Consider the following 20,679-nt stretch of genomic DNA (forward strand, 5'->3'; position numbering starts at 1 on the left):
TGGTCCAGAGTTTAGACACAGCTGACTGTGAACAACCAACATCTTTTGCAACATTGCGTGATGATTTACCCTCTTTTAAGAGTTTGATAATCCTCTCCTTTGTTTCATTTGACATCTCTCATGTTGGAGCCATGAGTCATGTCAGTCCACTTGGTGCAACAGCTCTCCAAGGTGTGATCACTCCTTTTTAGATGCAGACTAACAAGCAGATGTGATTTGATGCAGGTGTTAGTTTTGGGGATGAAAATTTACAGGGTGATTCCATAATTTATTCCTCAGAATTGAGTGAGTCCATATTTTTTTCCTCTGCTTGGTCTAAAAAAGTAACCGTTACTGACTGCCACAATCTTTTTTTTCTTGATTTCTTATAGTGTTTCTTAAAGCCAGAAAGTTGCCATTTGAAATGACTTTAGTTTTGTGTCATGTCTGTGATCTGCTTTTTTTTCTACAAAATTAAACAACTGAATGAACATCCTCCAAGGCCGGTGATTCCATAAATATTGCCAGGGGTTATATATTCATGAGCGGAGGAAACCAGAAGGACGTTAATATAGTTCTATTACTGAAAACGCACATTTCATTTAAATTCTTAACCTCTGCCCAGCAGCGACAATTTTTTTTTTTTAAAGCTTGCACTCATGAGAATAAATGTAATTAACTGTGACACATTTATTTTAAAGATCGTAACATAAACCTGCACTGTTTTGTTTTACCTTAATATATCAAAATATAAATACATCCAAACACATTTTCCCAGCCAAGTTTAAACACACTCTGTGACTTAATTGGAGTCAATATTATTGACAGGATTATCATGAGTTTGCCAAATCAATGTCAGGAGTGTGTATAAGTGCTAGAGGGGGGCATACATAACTTTGGTTTAATAAATGTTTTGTTGGCATAAGTATTAAAACAAATTTATACACAATTATGACTTGAGTTATATAACATAACCTAAAATTTGTATCTGCTCCTTTAGTAAATATGAGTAATGTATTTCACATATGCACAGTAGAATTTGGAGTAAAAATGTAGCAACGGACGAGCTAACTGTATGTTAACAGAATATCTTATTTGGAATGTAGAATTAATATTACAACAAATTCAAGATTTATTTTTAAATGTACTGTATCTGATTAAAGAAATTTTTCGGGTTTAAATGTACTGGCACATGCCTTCAGGTGAGTGATTTAAATGATGTAGCTTGAAATGTATTAAGATAATCCTGTAACATTTTGTGATAAGTAGGTCTAATTTAAGCAGAACGATCTGTTGAAGTTCCATTCTACTTTTTTTTTTAAGCTGTTGATGCAGTGTGTGCTAACAGCTACTGTGCCTCAACTTCTGCCAAAACAAGTTCAGCACGACTGCAGCAAAACCATTTATAAACCAGATGGGTGGGGTTAGCATTTCATTTTCACCTGCAGCAGTTGCTCATGACACCTGGTTAGACCAGTCTGAACGCTTGGTACGAACATGAAACAGATGTAGAACAGCACGTGCAAATGCGTACTATAGACGCAATAACTCAAGATGAAATTCTTAAATATTGAACTTCAGTGTACAACCACCAGTTCAGTTATTCTGAAAGTCATCTGATTGTTAATTGTTTTTCCACCCGTCTTGCTGTTTGGTCACCAGTACAGTTATGAACGTTGGTTCACTGATCCTGCGTACGTGCTAGTGCTTATACATATATGTGTGTGATGTATGTGTATGTCTGTCACGCTTATTCTTGCTTTTATATTACAGCAGCCGCGTTTCCTTTCTTTACTATTATATGTTTTACTTCCTCGTAAGCTTGCATGTGCAATCTCCATCTTCTTTATTTCAACATCCCTGGACCTGTGGTCAGTAGACCATCATGGACCATTTAAAATTAATTAAGCCCAGCTGACTAGGTGAGGTCAAAACCATAAACTGTATATATAATGAACAATCCCTCTGTGATGTCAGTCATACAACCCCTGGCAATAATTATGGAATCACCGGCCTCGGAGGATGTTCATTCAGTTGTTTAATTTTGTAGAAAAAGCAGATCACAGACATGACACAAAACTAAAGTCATTTCAAATGGCAACTTTCTGGCTTAAAGAAACACTATAAGAAATCAGGGAAAAAAAAATTGTGGCAGTCAGTAACGGTTACTTTTTTAGACCAAGCAGAGGGAAAAAAATATGGACTCACTCAATTCTGAGGAATAAATTATGGAATCACCCTGTAAATTTTCATCCCCAAAACTAACACCTGCATCAAATCAGATCTGCTCGTTAGTCTGCATCTAAAAAGGAGTGATCACACCTTGGAGAGCTGTTGCACCAAGTGGACTGACATGAATCATGGCTCCAACACGAGAGATGTCAATTGAAACAAAGGAGAGGATTATCAAACTCTTAAAAGAGGGTAAATCATCACGCAATGTTGCAAAAGATGTTGGTTGTTCAGTCAGCTGTGTCTAAACTCTGGACCACATACAAACAACATGGGAAGGTTGTTAAAGGCAAACATACTGGTAGACCAAGGAAGACATCAAAGCATCAAGACAGAAAACTTAAAGCAATATGTCTCAAAAATCGAAAATGCACAACAAAACAAATGAGGAACGAATGGGAGGAAACTGGAGTCAACGTCTGTGACCGAACTGTAAGAAACCGCCTAAAGGAAATGGGATTTACATACAGAAAAGCTAAACGAAAGCCATCATTAACACCTAAACAGAAAAAACAAGGTTACAATGGGCTAAGGAAAAGCAGTCGTGGACTGTGGATGACTGGATGAAAGTCATATTCAGTGATGAATCTCGAATCTGCATTGGGCAAGGTGATGATGCTGGAACTTTTGTTTGGTGCCGTTCCAATGAGATTTATAAAGATGACTGCCTGAAGAGAACATGTAAATTTCCACAGTCATTGATGATATGGGGCTGCATGTCAGGCAGGCACTGGGGAGATGGCTGTCATTACATCATCAATAAATGCACAAGTTTATGTTGATATTTTGGACACTTTTCTTATCCCATCAATTGAAAGGATGTTTGGGGATGATGAAATAATTTTTCAAGATGATAATGCATCTTGCCATAGAGCAAAAACTGTGAAAACATTCCTTGCAAAAAGACACATAGGGTCAATGTCATGGCCTGCAAATAGTCCGGATCTTAATCCAATTGAAAATCTTTGGTGGAAGTTGAAGAAAATGGTCCATGACAAGGCTCCAACCTGCAAAGCTGATCTGGCAACAGCAATCAGAGAAAGTTGGAGCCAGATTGATGAAGAGTACTGTTTGTCACTCATTAAGTCCATGCCTCAGAGACTGCAAGCTGTTATAAAAGCCAGAGGTGGTGCAACAAAATACTAGTGATGTGCTGGAGCGTTCTTTTGTTTTTCATGATTCCATAATTTTTTCCTCAGAATTGAGTGATTCCATATTTTTTTCCTCTGCTTGGTCTAAAAAAGTAACCGTTACTGACTGCCACAATTTGTTTTTCCTGATTTCTTATAGTGTTTCTTAAAGCCAGAAAGTTGACATTTGAAATGACTTTAGTTTTGTGTCATGTCTGTGATCTGCTTTTTTTCTTCAAAATTAAACAACTGAATGAACATCCTCCAAGGCCGGTGATTCCATAATTTTTGCCAGGGGTTGTAGGTTTTCTGAAGAGCAGGTTTGAAGCTCAAAAGGGGGGTGACTCTAGATATTGCCGTCTTGGTAACCCCTGACATCCCCTATCTTCTGACCAATCTATAAATGGGTAAAAAGGTCAGGACAAGATGTGCATAGCCATAGGTGGGGATGAATAAAGCCTGACCATGTCCACCTTTTTTAAACTTATCAAGCTAGCTAGGGCTAACAGGCTAGGTCACCTGAATTCAGATGATTGAATGACTAAGGCATATTTTTATGGACTGGGTGGTGATTCTTATAACTGGTGATTTGGGTGTGGGTATTAAAAACAACAACCAACATATTGCTTCTGTAACAGCAGTATTATCACTGTAGCTAACATCACCAAGCTATCAACACCTGCTAATTAGTACTCACATACAAATTAAATGCTACAATTTGACTCAACAGAAATGCTGGAGTTCAGACTTCTTACATGGTCTGTTGCTACTACTGATCACACCCCAAGCCATATTATGTTAGATATTTGTAATAAAATCCTCATAAAGGGAAAACGTTATCAAGTCCACGGCTGCTAGCAGCAACTATTAACGTGGTCCTCAAGCCGACACACTAGTGACCGTGTCCCTTGCTGTTCATAACTTTAGGTCCTAAAACATTTTAAACAGATTATACAACCCCTGGCAAAAATTATGGAATCACCGGCCTCGGAGGATGTTCTTTCAGTTGTTTAATTTTGTAGAAAAAAAGCAGATCACAGACATGACACAAAACTAAAGTCATTTCAAATGGCAACTTTCTGGCTTTAAGAAACACTATAAGAAATCAAGAAAAAAAGATTGTGGCAGTCAGTAACGGTTACTTTTTTAGACCAAGCAGAGGAAAAAAATATGGAATCACTCAATTCTGAGGAAAGAATTATGGAATCACCCTGTAAATTTTCATCCCCAAAACTAACACCTGCATCATATCAGATCTGCTCGTTAGTCTGCATCTAAAAAGGAGTGAACACACCTTGGAGAGCTGTTGCACCAAGTGGACTGACATGAATCATGGCTCCAACACGAGAGATGTCAGTTGAAACAAAGGAGAGGATTATCAAACTCTTAAAAGAGGGTAAATCATCACGCAATGTTGCAAAAGATGTTGGTTGTTCACAGTCAGCTGTGTCTAAACTCTGGACCAAATACAAACAACATGGGAAGGTTGTTAAAGGCAAACATACTGGTAGACCAAGGAAGACAAAGCGTCAAGACAGAAAACTTAAAGCAATATGTCTCAAAAATCGAAAAATGTACAACAAAACAAATGAGGAACGAATGGGAGGAAACTGGAGTCAACGTCTGTGACCGAACTGTAAGAAACCGCCTAAAGGAAATGGGATTTACATACAGAAAAGCTAAACGAAAGGCATCATTAACACCTAAACAGAAAAAAACAAGGTTACAATGGGCTAAGGAAAGGCAATTGTGGACTGTGGATGACTGGATGAAAGTCATATTCAGTGATGAATCTCAAATCTGCATTGGGCAAGGTGATGATGCTGGAACTTTTGTTTGGTGCCTTTCCAATGAGATTTATAAAGATGACTGCCTGAAGAGAACATGTAAATGTCCACAGTCATTGATGATATGGGGCTGCATGTCAGGTAAAGGCACTGGGGAGATGGCTCTCATTACATCATCAATAAATGCACAAGTTTATGTTGATATTTTGGACAATTGAAAGGATGTTTGGGGATGATGAAATCATTTTTCAAGATGATAATGCATCTTGCCATAGAGCAAAAACTGCAAAAACATTCCTTGCAAAAAGACACATAGGGTCAATGTCATGGCATAGGGTCAATGTCAATGAGCAGATCTGATTTGATGCAGGTGTTAATTTGGGGGATGAAAATTTACAGGGTGATTTGTTTTTGTTCCTCAGAATTGAGTGATTCCATATTTTTTTCCTCTGCTTGGTCTAAAAAAGTAACCGTTACCGACTGCCACAATCTTTTTTTCTTGATTTCTTATAGTGTTTCTTAAAGCCAGAAAGTTGCCATTTGAAATGACTTTAGTTTTGTGTCATGTCTGTGATCTGCTTTTTTTCTATATAATTAAAAAACTGAATGAACATCCTCTGAGGCCGGTGATTCCATAATTTTTGCCAGCAGTTGTGTATATATATATATATATATATATATATATATATATATATATATATATATATATACACACACGAGGTCTGTTAGAAAAGTATCCGACCTTTTTATTTTTTGCAAAATCCATATGGATTTGAATCACGTGTGATTGCATCAGCCAAGCTTGAACCTTCGTGCGCATGCGTGAGTTTTTTCACGCCTGTCGGTTGCATCATTCGCCTGTGAGCAGGCTTTGTGTGAGCAGTGGTCCACCCCTCTCGTCGGATTTGTATTGCGAATAAATGTCTGAACGATTTGGAGCTTTGCTGCATCAATTTTTTCCAGAAACTGTGAGAGACCTCCAGGTGGACACCATTCGGAAAATTCAAATGGCTTTGAGGGACAATTTTATGGGGATCACACAGATTAAGGAGTGCTCCAGCCGGTTTAAAGACCGCCCACAGCTGCTAAGAGCGCGCTGCGCTCCGAGCGCCGATCGACTGGCTGAATCAATCAGATCATTTCCAACGTGAAGGCTTTGTTGATCCGGGACGTCGTCTGACTTACACAAAAATGGCAGGAGATGTGGACATCAGGACTTTTTTGGCACATTCCACTGTTACAGGAATTTTTTTTTTTTCATGGAAAGAGGAGCCTCAGTGTTGGTCTCACAGGACGGCTTTCAGATGGCTCAGACAGCTTTCGGTGGCTTTTTAGTCGTGTGAATATCCGAGAAATTGTGCATGAGCTGGACATGCCCCAACATGTCCTGTGAGGCTTCATCACGGCGTTGCTTTGCGTCATGCGGCTCCGCCGCGACGCGCGGAATTCCTTCGCTCCTCTTTCCATGACAAAAACTCCTGTAACAGTGGAATGTGCCGTTCATTTCTGGACGCTGTGTTGATCCGGGACGTCGTCTGACTAGCACAGAAATTGCAGAAGACATGGACATCAGCACTTTTTCAGCACACTGAGACAGACGTGCGGAGGAATTCCGTGATGTCCACGCCTTCTGCCTTTTTTTGTGGAAGTCAGACAACGTCCCGGATCAACAAAGCCTTCACGTTGGAAATTATCTGGTTGTTTCAGCGGGGTGTCAGCCTGTCGATCGGCGCTCGGAGTGCGCCGCGCTCTCAGATGCTGTGGGTGGTCTTTAAACCAGCTGGAGCACTCCTTAATCTGTGTAATCCCCATAAAACCGCAGACCACGTGTAACCACACCAGCCCAGTACCTCCACATCCAGCATGTTCCCCTCCAAGATCATCTGAGACCAGCCACTCGGACAGCTGCTGGAACAATCGGTTTGCATAACCAAAGAATTTCTGCACAAACTGTCAGAAACTGTCTCAGGGAAGCTCATCTGCATGCTCGTCGTCCTCATCGGGGTCTCGACCTGACTCCAGTTCGTCGTCGTAACCGACTTGAGTGGGCAAATGCTCACATTTGCTGCCGTTTGGCACGTTGGAGAGGTGTTCTCTTCACGGATGATGCGGAGATGTGTTGCACTGCATGAGGCAAATGGTGGTCACACCAGATACTGACTGGTATCCCCCCCCCCCCCCCCCAATAAAACAAAACTGCACCTTTCAGAGTGGCCTTTTATTGTGGGCAGTCTAAGGCACACCTGTGCACTAATCATGGTGTCTAATCAGCATCTTGATATGGCACACCTGTGAGGTGGGATGGATTATCTCAGCAAAGGAGAAGTGCTCAATATCACAGATTTAGACTGGTTTGTGAACAATATTTGAGGGAAATGGTGATATTGTGTATGTGGAAAAAGTTTTAGATCGTTGAGTTAATCTCATACAAAATGGGAGCAAAACCAAAAGTGTTGTGTTTATATTTTTGTTGAGTATATATATATATATATATATATATATATATAAATGGTGACACTGTAGAGATAAAAGTTGTTTTGTACCAGGCTGTAAACAGTCTGTAAACTGTAAAGGTGGACATTTTAACATGGGGCTCTGTGGGCATTGACTTGATTTTGAGTGCTAGCTTCAAGTGAACATTCAAGGAAGTGCAGGTTTTGGCACTTCCACACTGGTTTCATTTTGCAGCACCAGAGGTTGCTGCTTGGTCAAGAATAGCTGTTTCTGTTGTCCTACCTTTTTGAATTCTCTTTTGTTTCTTTGTGTGCTTTTGATTTGTTCAGCTCTAGTATGTACTTCTGTGAATGAAAAATTGGCGGTGCTGTTTTGCAATGGCAGTGTCCCTTTAGTGTTGTGAAATACTGACCTTAACTGTAGAGTTTCAAAAATGTGTTTTCTCAGAAATGACTTGCCTCACAGTACAACATTAACAGATATTGCAGTACTTCCAGTGCTTGTGTTTAAACAGTTGAAACAGTGTGCAAAGGTTACGCCGCTGTCACATTATATGATTTGTTTTCAGTCATAAGCACTTTAAGTTGAAGGACAACACGTGTTTCTTTTACTGCAAATCATATTTGAATCACTTTACACTCAAAACAATTCAAACACTATTATTTTACTTGTCAAAGCTTCTGTGCATGTTTGCATGAACTCTGCTTGCACAGACTTGACAGCTGCTTCACGTGTCATCTGTCACTGTGACATATAACGACATGCTGGTTATTGTTTCCAGCAGCTACACATTCAGATGGGTAGAAAAAACACGTCATCCTTTAGTGTTGTGTAAAACCGAGGAAAAAAAAATGCACTTAATGACTCATAATGTTGGTTCTGATCTCCGATCTGTTTGACCCCTTGGGGACTCTCAGTTCTGGTTCATGTTCTCTGGGTGGAGTCTCAGAGATTATTACATTTCTCACTTTGATTACTTCTCATGTGTATTCATGGAGTAAATCTTTTGGAGAAGATGGGACTGCACAGCACTCTACACTGTCACAAGCTCCGTTGGTTAGTGACACTAATTATTGAAATTTTAACTCAGATTTCGCAGGATACAGATAAAGAAAAAAAAGGCGCCAGAAACTTGGGGAAAACATGACACATATGGTCTGTAACTTGTGATTTGGTTAATTTAATGCATATAAATCAATTACAATACAGTATAACTTTTACAAACTATGTGGGTGTAAAGGAAACTCATTCAAAATGTCTTCTGGAATATCCGTTATATTCTGTAGTGTTTGCACTGAATATGTTATTATGATTATTATTCAACGTTATTGTGTGTATTCATGTTAATTTTTTTGCTGCCATTCAGATGCAGTTGAATTACAGTCACTTCATACAAAAACACACCACCAAAGTTGATATTTGTTGTTACGCTGGTAGTGGAAGTTCATATTGTAATTAATGATTAATTCATTGACCAATTCTAAAATTGCAGATGAACGATATAATTTTTATGACACTTTTTTTATTATGCCGTAATAGCTTTTAAATTAAGAACTGGTTAAACATACCTACATATATTTCGTAGTCTTGCGTCATCTTAGTCATTTGAAGTTGTTTATTGTGTTTAAAGGCCACGTTTGGAGATCACACATACAGATTTATTGTTGTCACTGAAAGAATTCTGTTGAAAATCTGTTTTCAGGAGCCCAGAGTGAAGCTAAAGGCTGTGTTGGATCATAAATGGATGGAGTATTTTGTACATATGTAACTAAACACAAAGCATTTATTCCATTAAATGTTTTTGTTTTTTATATATTACATTGGTTTACATATTTTACACATCAACCATGTTTGGCAGTTTAATGTGAAAACACAAATGTAATGAAAAACCACTATATATATATATATATATATATATATATATATATATATATATATATATATATATAGTGTATGTATGTGTTAAACATAATTTTATGCATGACTGCACCTTCCTGAAAGGAAATGAGGTGTTTCTATATAAAGCAACAGAAATGGGTGAGAAATTGCAGATGAATGATAAAATTTAATGACAGGTTTTATTATGCCATAACACCTTTTAAATTAAGAACTGGTTAAGCGGACCTACATATATTTCATAGTCTTGCGTCATCTCAGTCATTTGAAGTTGTTTATTGTGTTTAAAGGCCACATTTGGAGGTCAAACATACAGATTTGTTGTTTTCACTGCAAGAATTCTGTTGAAAATCTGTTTTTAGGAGCCCAGAGTGAAGTATTTTGTACATATGTAACTAGACACAAAGCTTTTATTCCATTAAATGTTTTTTATATATATATATATTACATTGGTTTGCATATTTTACACATCAGACATGTTTGGCAGTTTAATGTGAAAACACAAATGTAATGGAAAAACCACTTATATATATATATATATATATGAGATGTGCATATTTTAAAATAAACTCAGTCGCCCCTTCGTAACATCAATTTGTTCCTCTGATTATGTGGACTCAACTTTGTTTTTCAGAATATTCTGAAGTTTTATTGGACAGGATGCTCACACACCAGTTATGCACAGATGTTTGTTGCAGGATTGGCTGCATTAATGAAGACGTTCCTATTTCTGAATGTGTTCAAATGTCTTTGAAGTGTTCACACACTGATTTGGATTCTGTTGTCTTCCCAGCTGTTTTTCCCCCTCTCTCACTCTCTCACTCTCTCTCTCATCACTCTTACTTCCACTGTGTCCAAACAGATTTGTGCTGTGGATAGTCTGATCCCAGGAGATGCCTCCTTCCTTTATACAATTATAGACTTTTGATTTCGGTGTACCCGTGATTATCAATGAGTCTGAAATCAAAAGTCTATAACTGCCTTATTATATGGTAAACAGGAAAATTGGTCGTTTGTCAAACATACGAAACTGAAAAATCAATCTCAAGTTTCAACTCTTTATTATAACTGTCATACTGCACCAACTGACATCCCATCAATCGACTGGAGATGCCTGTTAAGTCCGTGACGAAGAATCATCAGGCTTGTTTTCTTATAAAGTTCGCCATTCGCCTGTCTAGCTTCTGCATAAAGTCGACCGAGTACTCCGCCAAGCATCCGTCTGTCATAAGCGTCAAAGTTGGCTTCATGTCCCTTTTCGGTGACGTACTTGCGAAACAGGTTGGCTGCTGACTGTGTATTTCTGTGGGTGTTCTTCGCATCTTTTTCGTGTAAAATTCGTTTTAAGTCAGCATCGCTAACAAGACACAAACCTGTCTTCTGCCATCTTGTCAACAAACTGACAGCCAAAGTGGGCGTATGGCGTTATCTGATTGGTCGTTATCGATAGAAGGCGTCGCTCAATTAGCTAGCGCTACGCTGCACACGAGGTGTACTCATTTCGCATGCATGGCCTACTCGGCTCCACCAGCGGTCAACTCGGCATGTGGTACAGCTCAGAAATTAGCGAATGGGCCAATCAGAAGTTGGCAAAATCCCATACCATATAATAAAGTATGTGACATAAGCAGAGGTGTCAAGTACTTAAGTACACTTTTTAGGTATCTATACTTTACTCCATTACTTATTTTTCTGCCTACTTCTGACTTCTACTCATTACATTTTCACACAAGTATCTGTACTTTCTATTCCTTACATTTTTAAAACAAACAGCCTCGTTACTTTTGGCTTCAGTTTAATGTTTATATATATATTTCACGTCATGTGCGCCTGTAATCAACTTTTCTGCAGCGCGGCTTTGCTTTGAACCGTGAACCAATCGAAGCAGTGGTTCGCAGATTGAAGCAATGCTTCGACCATTGCTTCGTTTATTCTTTCTTTCTTTCGCTTAATTTTCCCCCGCTAAAACCCTAAAGAGCATACTTCTGTGAGTATTATTTACCTTTTCTATGTTAAACTGACCTGTTATGGTCTTCTGAAACCGTTGATGGATGTATTTTATAACTTAAAAACGGGAGCGATGCTAACGCGTTATCATGTCTAAGGTATTTTCAATGTTAAAACTTAGCATTAAGCAGGTGCAGCTCTCATCACGTTCGAGTACATTTGTTTTCAAATTGTAATATTTCTTAAATTTATTTTTGTTTATATATTAATAATCTAATGATTATTATATACAATTCTAGAGAAACAGGCAAAAAGAACCTGAATAGAAACACAACAGAAAATATAAAAGCAACTAACAATGAACATACGTAAATAAATAAATACATACATAAATAAATAAGTGTTTCCTGTGAACACCTAGTGACTCTTACCTCCACTTCCTCCCTGTCTTATTTAATGAGTTTGTTTCAGTCAAACCATATTTTCATTGTGTTAATTTCTTCAGTGATTTCCTCCAGAACTATCTGCCAAACTAGAAAACTGCTACATCCTAGTAAGAGCAGAATACTACTGGAATGAATCTGAATAAGGAAAGTTGTGTTTTTTTGTTTTTTTTTTTCCCTTCACTAAATGGATGTTGCACTCACTGCAGTTTATTGTCTGGAATAGTCCCAGATTGCATTTCAGAGCTTCTAGAATTGAAACATTTTCATGCAGGTGGTGTTGGGGGGTAGTTTTGGGTCTTGGGCCACATGTAGAATGAATCGGTTTTTAAATTAAGCTTTCAATTCATATAGTGGCATCTACCTTTTTTTTTCAAGGTTACTTTATACTTTTATACTTTAAGTAGGTTTTGGAGCACATACTTTTTCACTTTTACTTGAGTAAAGAGGTCAAGTTGATACTTCAACTTTTACCAGAGTGTTTTTAAACTGCAGTATCTATACTTCTACTTAAGTAACAAATGTGTGTACTTTTGACACCACTGGACATAAGGCAACAATGAAGTATAAGATATGGTACTGATCCTATACTATAAGTTCAACCAGTAATTTCATCACCTTTTACCAAAATTGGACGTTCCTGCTAAAGTGTTGGTTGAGGTTTTTAATACTGTTGCCTACTGAGTCTACTGAGTGTCATCAACTCTTCCAGAACTGAGTTCTGGATCTGTACCAGCTGCCTTAATACATGTTGTGGTTCGACCTCTTCTGGAATCTTCTATTTGATCTCATTTTAGACCTGTTTCCCACTTGCCTTTAGAGAAAGTTGTTTTCATCCAATTGCAGTCATTTTTAAAAAGCAATTCTGTTTTTGAAGAATTCCCATCTGGGTCCAGGTCTCGTCATAGTACTGAGTCTGCTCTGCCAATGGTACATAAGGAAATTACTTTGTCTGTGGATGCCAAAGGCCCTGTGTTACTAGACCTCACAATGGTCTTCGATACTGTGGACCACTCAATCCTCTTATCTCGCCTAAGCCAACATGTTTGCATCTGCATCACTGCACTTACGTGGTTCTCTTCTTACCTGACTGACCCAAGATTTTCTGTTATGGTTGGTGATATGTCCTCGTCTAGTGCTTCTCTCTCTCTTGCAGGGTACCACAAGGTTCGATTCTTGGCCCTACACTGTTCTCACTCTATATGCTACCACTTGATCAGTTATTACTAAGCATAATCTATTTTTCCATTGTTATGCAAATGATGTTCAAATTTATTTACCTGTAGGATCAACAAAGAGCGAAGCACAACAAACTAATGGATTACATTGCTGATATCAAACAGTAGTTATCAACAAACATCTTGTACTTAAATGAAGAAAAAACTGAATGTGTTGTGGTTGGGAATAGAGAAAAGGCTGGCTTTTGTGCAGTGCACTCTGATTTTAAAATGACTGTTAAGAATCTTGAGGTAACATTTGACAGCATTTTAAAAATTGACAGAAATTGACACAGTAGTCAGATCTAGCTTTTTTCAGTTGTGCCTTTTAGCAAAAGTCAAACCTTTTCTTACCAGTTCGGATTCATAATAGAACATAATAGAACAATATTAGCAAAATGTGTGTTGTCTAGAAAAATGAAGAAATAAATGGCCTTGATCTACCTTTGCTGGTCACCCACACAGTCAATGATAGCGACCACACTGATGTCATAGATTATGTGGGGGTGTCCCCTGACTTGCGCAAGGGATGCTGAGAAGCACATGGTGACAGCCAATTGGAGTAGAGATGCACGGTGGCATCTGCTGGCTGCTCACTCAAACAAAATAATCCAACATGGCCAAAACACTCCAAAACAGCTTATTTGTGTATAAATACAGTTGTATGTAAAAGTTTGGGCACCCCTGATGATTTCCATGATTTTCCTTTATAAATCATTGGTTGTTTGGATCAGAAATTTCAGTTAAATATATAATATAGCAGACAAACAGTGATATTTGAGAAGTGAACTAAAGTTTATACGATTTACAGAAAGTGTGCAATAATTCTTTAAACAAAATTAGGCAGGTGCATAAATTTAGGCACCCCAACAAAAAATACATCAATATTTAGTAGCTCCTCCTTTTGCAGAAATAACAGCTGCTAAGTGCTTCCAGTGAGAGTCTGGATTCTGGTTGAAGGTATTTTGGACCATTCTTCTTGACAAAACATCTCCAGTTCAGTCAGGTTTGTTGGTTTTCGAGCATGGACAGCCCACTTAAAATCACACCACAGATTTTCAATCATATTCAGGTCTGGGAACTGAGATGGCCATTCCATAACGTACTTGTTCCTCTGCATGAATGCCTTAGTAGATTTTGAGCAGTGTTTGGAGTCATTGTCTTGTTGAAAGTTCCAGCCCCGGTGCAACTTCAACTTTGTCACTGATTCATAAACATTGTTCTCAAGAATCTGCTGATGTTGACTGGAACCCAAGTGACCCTCAACTTTAAGATTCCCAGTACCTGCACTGGCCACACAGCCCCACAGCATGATGGAACCACCACCAAATTTTACTGTAGGTAGCAAGTGTTTTTACTAGAATGCTGTGTTCTTTTTCAGCCATGCAAACCACCCCTTGTTATGTGTTGGGAAAGTGTAGTGACACGGACCCACAACAGGGGGCGTAAATGAACGGACAATGAAAGAGTCGAATATGAACACTTTACTGTTGTGAATGAGCACAACCACAATACAGAGGAATACAGAATTTTGCAAACAGTCAATCCACAAAGGTGACGTGTGGGCAGGCTCAAGGATAGAAGACGTCTGTCCTGAGAAGAACCGGAACCACACGATTTCCTCCGCCAACGAACTCCGAATGTCGGATCTGGTACTGCTGGCGAGGAGCAGAAACAATAAGATGTGGGTGTGTGCACACCCAGTAACAACAATGGTGGAGATTCCACCTCCACCTCTCACACACACTCGTGCAGCTCCTGTCTCAAACACTTATCTGGCTGGGGTGTGAAACGAAGCCGTCGCTGATTACGCCAATCTCCTAGATAAGGCACTCCACAGAAAAACAGCTGTAAAACGAGTTCAGACTAAGACAGTTTAAGGCTGAGAATATTACCTTCACAGGTCGATGATATCTCGGCAACGAGGTGGAGATGACGTCCGGTTTTATGGAGTGGTATGATGAAGTGTAGATGGGTGACAGCTGTCATGAGATAATGAGTGACAGCTGTCACCCCCGGCTGTGTCCGTGGCGGCAGCGCCCTCTCGTGCCTGAAGCCTGCACTTCAGGCAGGGCACCCTCTGGTGGTGGGCCAGCAGTACCTCCTCTTTTGGCGGCCAACACAACAGGACCCCCCCAGGTTTATCCGGGTGACGGCGGTAGAAATCGGCCAGGAGGGCCGGGTCCAGTATGAAGCTCCTCTTTACCCAGGAGCATTCTTCGGGTCCATACCCCTCCCAGTCCACCAAATACTGGAACCCCCGGCCCATTCGACGGACGTCCAGGAGCCGGCACACTGTCCAAGCCGGCTCCCCGTCAATGATCCGGGCAGGAGGCGGCGCCGGACCGGGAGCGCAGAGGGGTGAGGTGTGGTGTGGTTTCAGTCTGGACACATGGAAAACAGGATGGATCCGCAGTGAAGCTGGGAGTTGGAGCTTCACTGCGGCAGGGCTGAGGATCTTGAGGATTTTAAATGGTCCGATGTACCTGTCCTTCAACTTAGGGGAGTCCACTTGGAGGGGGATGTCCTTCGTTGATAACCACACCTCCTGCCCAGGCTGGTATGCAGGGGCCGGGGACCGCCGGCGGTCTGCATGGTCTGCAAACAGTCAATCCACAAAGGTGACATGTGGGCAGGCTCGAGGATAGAAGACGTCTGTCCTTAGAAGAACCCGAACCACACGATTTCCTCCGCCACCGAACCCGGAGAATACTGGAGCCGCCAAGTCCCGAGTCCCCAGGTGGCCACCGTCTCCGAATGTCGGATCTGGTACTGCTGGCGAGGAGCACAAACAATAAGAAGTGGGTGTGTGCACACCCAGTAACAACAATGGTGGAGATTCCACCTCCACCTCTCACACACACTCATGCAGCTCCTGTCTCAAACACTTATCTGGCTGGGGTGTGAAGCGAAGCCGTCACTGATTACACCAATCTCCCAGATAAGGCACGAGTTCAGACTAAGACACAGTTTTAAGGCTGAGAATATTACCTTCACAGGTCGATGATATCTCAGCAACAAGTTGGAGATGACGTCCGGTTTTTATGGAGTGGTATGGTGAAGTGTAGATGGGTGACAGCTGTCATGAGATAATGAGTGACAGCTGTCACCCCCGGCTGTGTCCGTGGTGGCAGCGCCCTCTCGTGCCTGAAGCCTGCACTTCAGGCAGGGCGCCCTCTGGTGGTGGGCCAGCAGTACCTCCTCTTCTGGCGGCCCACACAACATTATGTCCAAATAACTCAGTTTTAGTTTCATCAGTCCATAGCACTTTATTCCAAAATGAAGCTGGCTTGTCCAAATGTGATTTAGCATACCTCAAGTGACTCTGTGGCGTGTATGCAAAAAAAAGGCTTCCTCTGCATTTCAGCATCTTCATGTGCAAAGTGCGCTGTATAGTTGAACGATGCACAGAGATACTATCTGCAGCAAGATCATGTTGTAGTTCTTTGGTGCAGGTCTGTGGGTTGACTATGACTGTTTTCACCATCCTTCATTTCAGCTTATCTGAGATTTTTCTTGGCCTGCCACTTCGGGCCTTAACTAGTACTGTGCCTGCGGTCTTCCATTCTATGTTCCTCACAGTGGAAACTGACAGCTGAAATCTCTGAGATAGCTTTTTGTATCCTTCCTCTAAACCATGATGCAAAGAGGGGAAAACATTTGTAATTGGGCACCTTAAATACCCTTTCTCATGATTGGATTCACCTGTGTAAGGAGGTCAAGGGTCAATGAGCTTACCAAACCAATTATAAATGTATTCAAATCAATAAAATTTATGCACCTGACAAAATTTAAATATTTATTGCACACTTTCTGTAAATACTAGAAACATAATTTCACTTCTGAAATATCAGTGTGTTTGTCTGCTATATGATGTTTTTAACTGAAATTTCTGATCCAGACAACCAATGATTTATAAAGGAAAATCGTAAAAATTATCAGGGATGCCCAAACGTTTGCATACAACTGTATATAAAACACTTCTAAATCTAAAAAATGCTAACCAGAAAACACCTTTGAAGTGATTTACAAGACATCTCACAGATATTAGCATACACGCTGCGTGCACACACATCACATCAGGTCAAAAGTAACTTCAGGCAATTTCAAAACATCTTGCATGCAACCACACATACTTCCTCCTCAAGATGTCATTCAAAGGAAAAAATATTCCTTACAAAATTCCCCTCCAGATAAATATGTTCTCTTCATTAAAATGAGCTGTCATTTTGCAACACGTTTCAAAATTAAACCGATATTACAATGCTTGGATTTCAGTAGGAACTTCATTTGATCAGTTTTGTGAAATTTCAAAGGCCGTACAGCTTTAAAGGAGTCTTGCTGTACAAAATTAGTTTTTGTCTTTTACAACTAAAAATCATTTTGTTAAACATACTCAGAGTCAGAATTTTATGTATAAACTTTCATGCTTTAAACACAAATTTATGCATGACGGCACCTTCCTGAAAGGAGATGAGGTGTTTCTGTTTGTTTTTCAGATCCCCTTGTGATGTCATAAAATAATCGGTTTCTCCTGCTTTCTCCTTCAGTTGCTGATGTTACTACAAGTAATCACACCAGTCTTGCTTCAATGGCAGAGGTGTACACTCTCAGAGTGCTGCCCTAATGGTTACCAGTCATTTCAGCACATTCTGGCCTGAAGCAATTGTGTAACTGCTGTGAAATTCAAAGACATGTGACAGTGAGACAGTGAAGAGGACAACGTGTGTGAAAAAACACTGATGAAGAAAGCCTGCAAAAACTGGAGGAGCGCCACTGTACAAAGGGGGGAGCAGTACAACAAGCTATATAAAACCTGTAATTATTACCCTGCAGAGTTTACTTAGCCGTGTGTGTGTTTTTGCACTGATAAGCTGAAAGAGGGAGGGAAGAAGGGAGGGAAAAACAGCCCAGCTGAAGGAGTGAAAACACTGATTGTGTTGCAGAGAGAGAGAGAAAGAGAGACGTCACATAGGTGCACAGCAGAAGAATCAGAAAGAGAAAGGTAAAGTGAGTGAGAGCGTTTTATTCTGCTGGGATCATGTCTCTGAACGGGAAGGTGGCTCTGGTGACCGGAGGAGCTCAGGGCATCGGGAGGGCCGTGGTCCAGCTACTGCTGCAGAACTTAGCCAAGGTCAGTGTCTCCAGTTAATGACTTACCGCTGGAATAGCATTCACACCGTCTGCAGGCTTTAAACAGGCTCTTCCACTTCAGATCAGTCCTGTGAGCAGTCCTCACTGCAGCACTCTTTTCTTTCATCACCCATCAAACATGAACTTGTCTGACCTGCTCCTAACACTTTGCACCTTTTTACTTCGCTGAAGCTGTCTGGACTGTAATCCTGAATTGGGGTCATATTATGCAAAACAAATCAGTATTTAATAATTGAATATGATAGAAAGATTGTGTCAAACATCCTGCATGTGATGTACATCACACAACTCTGCAAGAACAGGTTGTTTTTTTGTTTTTTTATCTGCCTGATGTCACATATCAGATCCACTTTTTCCTTCACATATAACCAAACTACTCCAAAATCCCACCACCACCTGATATCTAGCTAAGTAATATTCCCACCAAGATTGATCTAGACTTATTGGTTGTTGAGATATACAAAAAAGGTGTTTTTCATATTTTCCTTGAGCTTTCCTTCCTTGACCAAACTACTCCAGAATCTAACTGCCTCTAGATGTCTCTCCGAGTAATATTCCTACAGAATTTAAAGGAAATCTGCGCATGTTTTTGAGTTACCTTGTTCACAGACAACGTGCCAGTGGAAAACAGTACCTTGCAATCACCGCTTCACCATCATGCAGGGTGTAACAAAAACGTTCATTGAATCAGATATTCTGGGATCAAAATCCTATCCATGTTGGACATCTGCCAATGCAACTGCGGTCAAAACACACTGATCGGAATTTCCTTCGTAATCTGACACTCCCAGTCTTTGCTTGCACATTCTTGTGAATGGAGGTAGCTGTTATTGTTTCTGCTCAAACTGCAACAAATGCTCCAGTTTTTCTTTGCCATCTAAAAACCTGATCTATCAGTCTTGACAATCTATAGGTCACGGTCTAAAGGGCGTGATGCGTGTGCATTTGGGAGGGCGTGCAACTTTGCGTTGGCATTTACACGGTCCACAATCTGAATGAAAAGTGATGTCTGGTGAGCAAAGGGGCTGTGTTTGGTCTTTCAATTAATCATGGCTGTGTTTTGAGATAGTGTGCACCTGAACCTGTAGCATTGCTGTTGCAGTAGCCGACTCAGTAGATAACAGAAGTGAGAAGTTTCCTGGCGAGGAAACTGATTTGCATGCAAAGCGTCGAAGCATTGTGAGCAGATCATTTAGAGAAGCAGCAGCTTCCTGGTGTGAAGCTGGTGAGCACTTCGTTCCTGCAACACCTCCTTCACCTCCATCGTCACCTCAATATGCCATGCGTCATAGACCCCACCACCCTGCACCACCCCATGCTGACGTTCCCATCCTACAAGCCTGGGGAGCAAGAAAACCATCATAACAGTACTATATAAATAGACCAGATTTTGAGTGGGGATGAATGTTAATGTGCTTCCTGTGTGTACAAGCAGTGTGTCAGATTATCCTCAGAAAAAAGTCATAAAACATGAAAAATTTTCTTTTTTCTGATGGCTGTTATTCTAACCTTAACCTTAACACATGTAAATGAAGACTAAGTACAAAATGATTGTTGCACACACACTTCGGAGGACTAAGCATGAGACATCGTGATGTGTCATATAATACAGTACGAAACACTTCATGAAAATATGCTGAGACTTAACACACCCTTGTGACCCCACCGGTGTAAAATGTGCAGTATCTGAATATTGCCCCGTAAACAAGGTCTGTTAGAAAAGTATCTAACCTTATTATTTAAAAAAAAAAAACATATGGATTTGAATCACGTGTGATTGCATCAGACAAGCTTGAACCCTCGTGCACATGCGTGAGTTTTTTCATGCCTGTCGGTTGCTTCATTCGCCTGTGAGCAGGCTTGGAGTGAGGTGTGGTCCACCCCTCTCGTCTATTTTTTATTGCGAATAAATGTCTGAACGATTTGGAGCTTTGCTGCATCAATTTTTTCCAGAAACTGTGAGAGACCTCCAGGTGGACACCGTTCAAAAAATTAATATGGCTTTCAGGGACGATTTTATGGGGATTAAACAGATTACGGGGTGTTACTGCCACTTTAAGGACGGCCCACAACTGCTGAGAGCGCGACGCGCTCCCAGCCCCCATTGACAGGCTGACACCCCGCTGGAACAACCAGATCATTTCCAACGTGAAGGCTTTGTTGATCCGGGACCTCGTCTGACTTTCACAAAAAAGCAAAAGATGTGGACATCAGCACTTTATCGGCACATTCCACCGTTACAGGAGTTTTTTTTATGGAGGGACGCGCCACCGTGCCGCTCATGGCGCGGCACAAAACCACCTCGGTGTTGGTCTCACAGGACGGCTTAAAGGTGGATTTCAGATGGCTGTCGGTTGCTTTTCAGTCGGTGGAATGTGCTGATGTCCACATCTTCTGCTGGAGCCAGCAAAGCTCCGAATCGTTCAGACATTTATTTGCA

At 40.5% G+C, this 20,679-nt stretch overlaps 1 protein-coding gene across 1 annotated transcript in view; it reads left to right on the top strand.

The window, feature by feature from the left end:
- Positions 1 to 17,906: 17,906 nt before the first annotated feature.
- Positions 17,907 to 20,679, top strand: part of LOC117526070 (15-hydroxyprostaglandin dehydrogenase [NAD(+)]-like) — a 33,606-nt gene continuing 30,833 nt past the window's right edge. The window contains 1 exon segment of the mRNA XM_034188081.1: positions 17,907 to 18,219. Coding sequence (XP_034043972.1) covers positions 18,127 to 18,219 — 93 coding nt within the window. The 5' untranslated portion in view covers positions 17,907 to 18,126.

This window comes from Thalassophryne amazonica, chromosome 15, assembly GCF_902500255.1.
Source record: "Thalassophryne amazonica chromosome 15, fThaAma1.1, whole genome shotgun sequence".
Classification (NCBI taxonomy): Eukaryota; Metazoa; Chordata; class Actinopteri; order Batrachoidiformes; family Batrachoididae; genus Thalassophryne; species Thalassophryne amazonica.